Genomic DNA, 4,317 nt, shown 5'->3' on the forward strand with positions numbered 1-4,317 from the left:
GCAGGCCACCGTCAAAGTGGAAGCCGGTCAATGCTGCATGTGTGTGGTCCGAACCGAAACCAAAAGCGCACAGTGCAGAGGAACCAAACTCTGTGATCGGATCAGAGACCCAGCCAGTTCAAGCTGGTACACGCCAGGCGCACATGGCAGCTTGCCCCGGGAAGAAGCCAGGGACCAGAGTCACATGACCATGCCCATGCCCAGACCCTCTTTTTTTTTTCCCAGCAGTTGCAGTGGGATCTACTCCACTCCACTCAACAAGGCAATCAATCGGCAGCCACCTTTTCCGGCTCCCTTCCTCCCCCATCTTTTATAAACCAGCACATAAACTGCTAGAGCTAGAGCTAGAGACCCCAGCCCCTTCCCTGTCTCTTCTCGGCCTCTCCTCCTCCAGTCTTGGCCTCCTTGCTTGGTGCTGGTGCTGGTGCCGGAGAGCAAGATGGCCAGGGGGTCTCAGCCATCTGCATCGCTCCTGCTCTTCTCTCTGGGGCTTGTGCTCCTCTGCTTCACCTCAGGTGACCTCTCTGCCTCCTCCGATTAGGCGACCTTGCTAGCACAGCAACACTGTTTGACTGTTTGTTCAGTACTAGGGTCCGTGGGGTTGCTCCGATGGCTTTGTCCTGTAGAAAGAAAGGGAAACTGTGCCCACTCGTTCCACCTTTTTTCTTCAGTTTTTGTTCCTTTCTGAAACTCTGGATCGCACTTTTCTGCCGCATTTTTCACCATGTTTTGGTCGATTTGGTCCAAAATGTGGTCGATGTTATGATTAGTGGAGTGTGGTACATGTTAATTATCTCGTCTAATTCAGATGAGAGGGCGGAACCCAGTTACTATCTTGCTGTTGTTTCTTGCCAAGATCTACCAGCGTGTTCTTGATTTAGATACGCATTTGTTCCAAAATAATCATCAGTTGAACTTGATCCGAAGCAACTCACAAATTTTTTCTAAGAAACTGACATTTCTCTGTTGTTGATTGAGCAGGAAGCACCGTGAGGCTGGCCGAGGCACAGGTACCTTAAGATCGCCCCCCTCTTCCTTCTCTACTCGTCATAGCAATGCATGTGTATCTGCTGATCCAACTAACTTGGGTGGTGGCAACTTGCAGAAAACGTGGTGCATGGCGAAGCCGTCGTCGGACGAGAAGGTCCTGCAGGCCAACATCAACTACGCGTGCTCCAACGTCAGCTGCGCTGTGATCCAGCCGGGCGGGCCGTGCTACAACCCCAACAACCTGCTGTCGCACACCTCCGTCGCCATGAACCTCTACTACGCCGCCAACGGCCGGCACTCCTGGAACTGCTACTTCGCCGACTCGGGCATCGTCGTCAAGTCCGACCCCAGTGAGTGGCCAGCCACTTGCCTGCCTACCTGCAGAGATCTCGGCCATTATTCTTTACAGCTCTGACAGACAGCGGTCGTTTTGCAGGTTACGGTTCGTGCACCTACTACTGATCTCTCTTCCTCGCCGAGGTCGAGCGATGCAGATGGGTCGCAGTAGGTTCTTCTTGTGTTTAATTGGTCGCGCGAGGAGCTGCATGTTGTTGTGAGCTACAGTAACTAACTGCTCCAGCATGATGATTAATTTGTTGAGGTGCAGAGTGTGTGTTGGTGTGGGTTAACTGCTAGTCTGTGTTTGCCTGTTATTGTTGGAGATGTCAGATGTCCATCCATTCACTGATCGATCTCTCCGGTGGGGAACTTGTTAATCCATGTTTGTCCGGTTACTTATTTATTATTGTTGTCCTATGACTGCATGTGTGTCGTGCTCCTGATGACGTGGGTCGTAAGATTTAATTTCAGTTACCTACTCCCTCCGTTCCAAATTACTCCATTCCAAATTACTTGTTCAAATTTCAGGTTGTTGAACTAAAACCACGACGAGTAAGTAATTTGGAACGGAGGAAGTACCTACAGAAATACAGAGTCCAGGCCAAAGCATAGTTTTTCTCTTTGATCTTCTAAAAAACAGTTTTCCTATTTTCTGCTGCTGGGAATAGTGGATATCCTCCTATATTCGTATGACGGGGAAGGGTTATATATATAAGTGAACAAGTACCATTGCGTTTCTCTGTTCCACTTCCATCGGATACGAAACGAAACGAAAAGTTTACTTGAACGCACTCCACCGCCCATCCAAAGATAGAAGTCTCGTCTCTATATTATCTATATCTATATATCTATCAATATCTTTCCCTACTAATAAAGCACGGAGTGCTTCTGCTCGTTCGTCATTAAAAATGCCCTTGAAGTTGTAAATAATTACCCACCATGTCATTGGTAAGTGGAAAAAACGGTTCGGTTTACCCTTTTCTAAAATCCGCGACTTACTCAACTTATTAAAGAGAAGCCCCTGTAATTAACAGCGTGCATGTGTGTGGCGCAGTGGTGTGAGGCTCGTCTGTTTACCTGCGAGACCCAGGTTCGAGTCCACTTGCTCCCTTTTCCTCCTTTTATTTTTCTCTCCTATTAATGTTGGTAGGCGTAGGATATTACTACTCGCTCCAGCGTCACTTAGCAGATGGGCAGCATAATGTACCAGTTACTCTATTTTTTGGACATATTCATATATTTCAAAAAAAATCATAACTTTCAAACCCTAACTCCAAATCTAACATGTTATGTATAGAAATCCCTTAAAAAGATGTGTAGATTTCAAATATGGTATTATATTAATCACTTTCAATGTCAAAAAAACTCATAACTTTCAAACCCTAACTTCAAATCTAGCATGTTATATATAGAAATCCCTTAAAAAGATGTGTAGATTTCAAATATGGTACTATATTAATCACTTTCAAATCCTAACGCCAAATCTAACATGTTATATATGGAAATCCCTTTAAAAAGATGTGTAGATTTCAAATATGCTATTATATTAATCATCATTCCTAAAATTCCATTTATGATGCAACCTTTATTAATATCTTCTTTATATGGGGTATTTTGAAAATCCTGGCTTAACGTTGATATTTCTGTAGTCTAATAAATTGGAAACATGTTGAATACATTTCACAAATAATACAACCTTATGAACTTACACCACTTATCATGTTGTTTCTCGTGGGGCATTGTGAAAGATTTGAAGGGATTCGCCGATGCTCTCAGGTGTGCATATGAGGGATGATTTTTTTCCGTTGCAACACAGGGAATAATGCCTTTCCATGGAATCTGAAGCATGCATGGTTAAAAAAGAAATTCCGAATCATACACCTGATTTCATGAAAATTATTGTGACCTCTTCAAATAGAAAATTCGTTTTAGTGTGGTATGTGCAAATCTGTTTATTATGTTTCCTTCTATATGAAAGAAAATTGAGTTGTACTTTAGACTTTATAGGTCTCCGTGCATGTAAGTTTAGAAGAAATTTGGTAACGAAAATCAGTAATGGGCATCTGGTAACTTACCAATTAAACCTTAATTTCTTATATATGTACATACATGTACGATCCTCATGATTTAGGCTCTCAATGATAAATCAAATGATGAAGGTAATGACTCATTATACTACAAATTAACTAGGAAGGTAATTTAGATATTTAAATTAATCAATTCTTTCAGGATTGAAGTGTAGCATCTCATACATGCATTTTAAGATCATTGGTAAAATATACATTACATGGCTGATGCAACAGAATGTTATCTTGGGTCATTGGGCTAGGGAGGTGTGTTTTGATTCTCCCGGTGCAACGCACGGGCATATTTACTAGTTTATATCGATATGTATTTCTATATCCTATCTATCAAACCCTAACTCCAAATCTAACATGTTATGTATAGAAATCCCTTAAAAAGATGTGTAGATTTCAAATATGGTATTATATTAATCACTTTCAATGTCAAAAAAACTCATAACTTTCAAACCCTAACTTCAAATCTAGCATGTTATATATAGAAATCCCTTAAAAAGATGTGTAGATTTCAAATATGGTACTATATTAATCACTTTCAAATCCTAACGCCAAATCTAACATGTTATATATGGAAATCCCTTTAAAAAGATGTGTAGATTTCAAATATGCTATTATATTAATCATCATTCCGAAAATTCCATTTATGATGCAACCTTTATTAATATCTTCTTTATATGGGGTATTTTGAAAATCCTGGCTTAACGTTGATATTTCTGTAGTCTAATAAATTGGAAACATGTTGAATACATTTCACAAATAATACAACCTTATGAACTTACACCACTTATCATGTTGTTTCTCGTGGGGCATTGTGAAAGATTTGAAGGGATTCGCCGATACTCTCAGGTGTGCGTATGAGGGATGATTTTTTTCCGTTGCAACACAGGGAATAATGCCTTTCCATGGA

At 41.3% G+C, this 4,317-nt stretch overlaps 1 protein-coding gene across 1 annotated transcript; it reads left to right on the forward strand.

Annotated features, from left to right (window-relative positions):
- The first annotated feature begins 267 nt into the window (after positions 1-267).
- On the forward strand, positions 268-1,754 carry LOC123058225 (glucan endo-1,3-beta-D-glucosidase). Its single transcript, XM_044481022.1, has 4 exons — positions 268-515; positions 982-1,010; positions 1,106-1,340; positions 1,427-1,754. Exons 1-4 carry the CDS (start codon positions 440-442, stop codon positions 1,450-1,452), a joined length of 366 nt encoding a protein of 121 aa, XP_044336957.1. The 5' UTR covers positions 268-439; the 3' UTR covers positions 1,453-1,754.
- Positions 1,755-4,317: the final 2,563 nt, after the last annotated feature.

The sequence above is a fragment of the Triticum aestivum genome, chromosome 3A, assembly GCF_018294505.1.
Source record: "Triticum aestivum cultivar Chinese Spring chromosome 3A, IWGSC CS RefSeq v2.1, whole genome shotgun sequence".
Classification (NCBI taxonomy): domain Eukaryota; kingdom Viridiplantae; phylum Streptophyta; class Magnoliopsida; order Poales; family Poaceae; genus Triticum; species Triticum aestivum.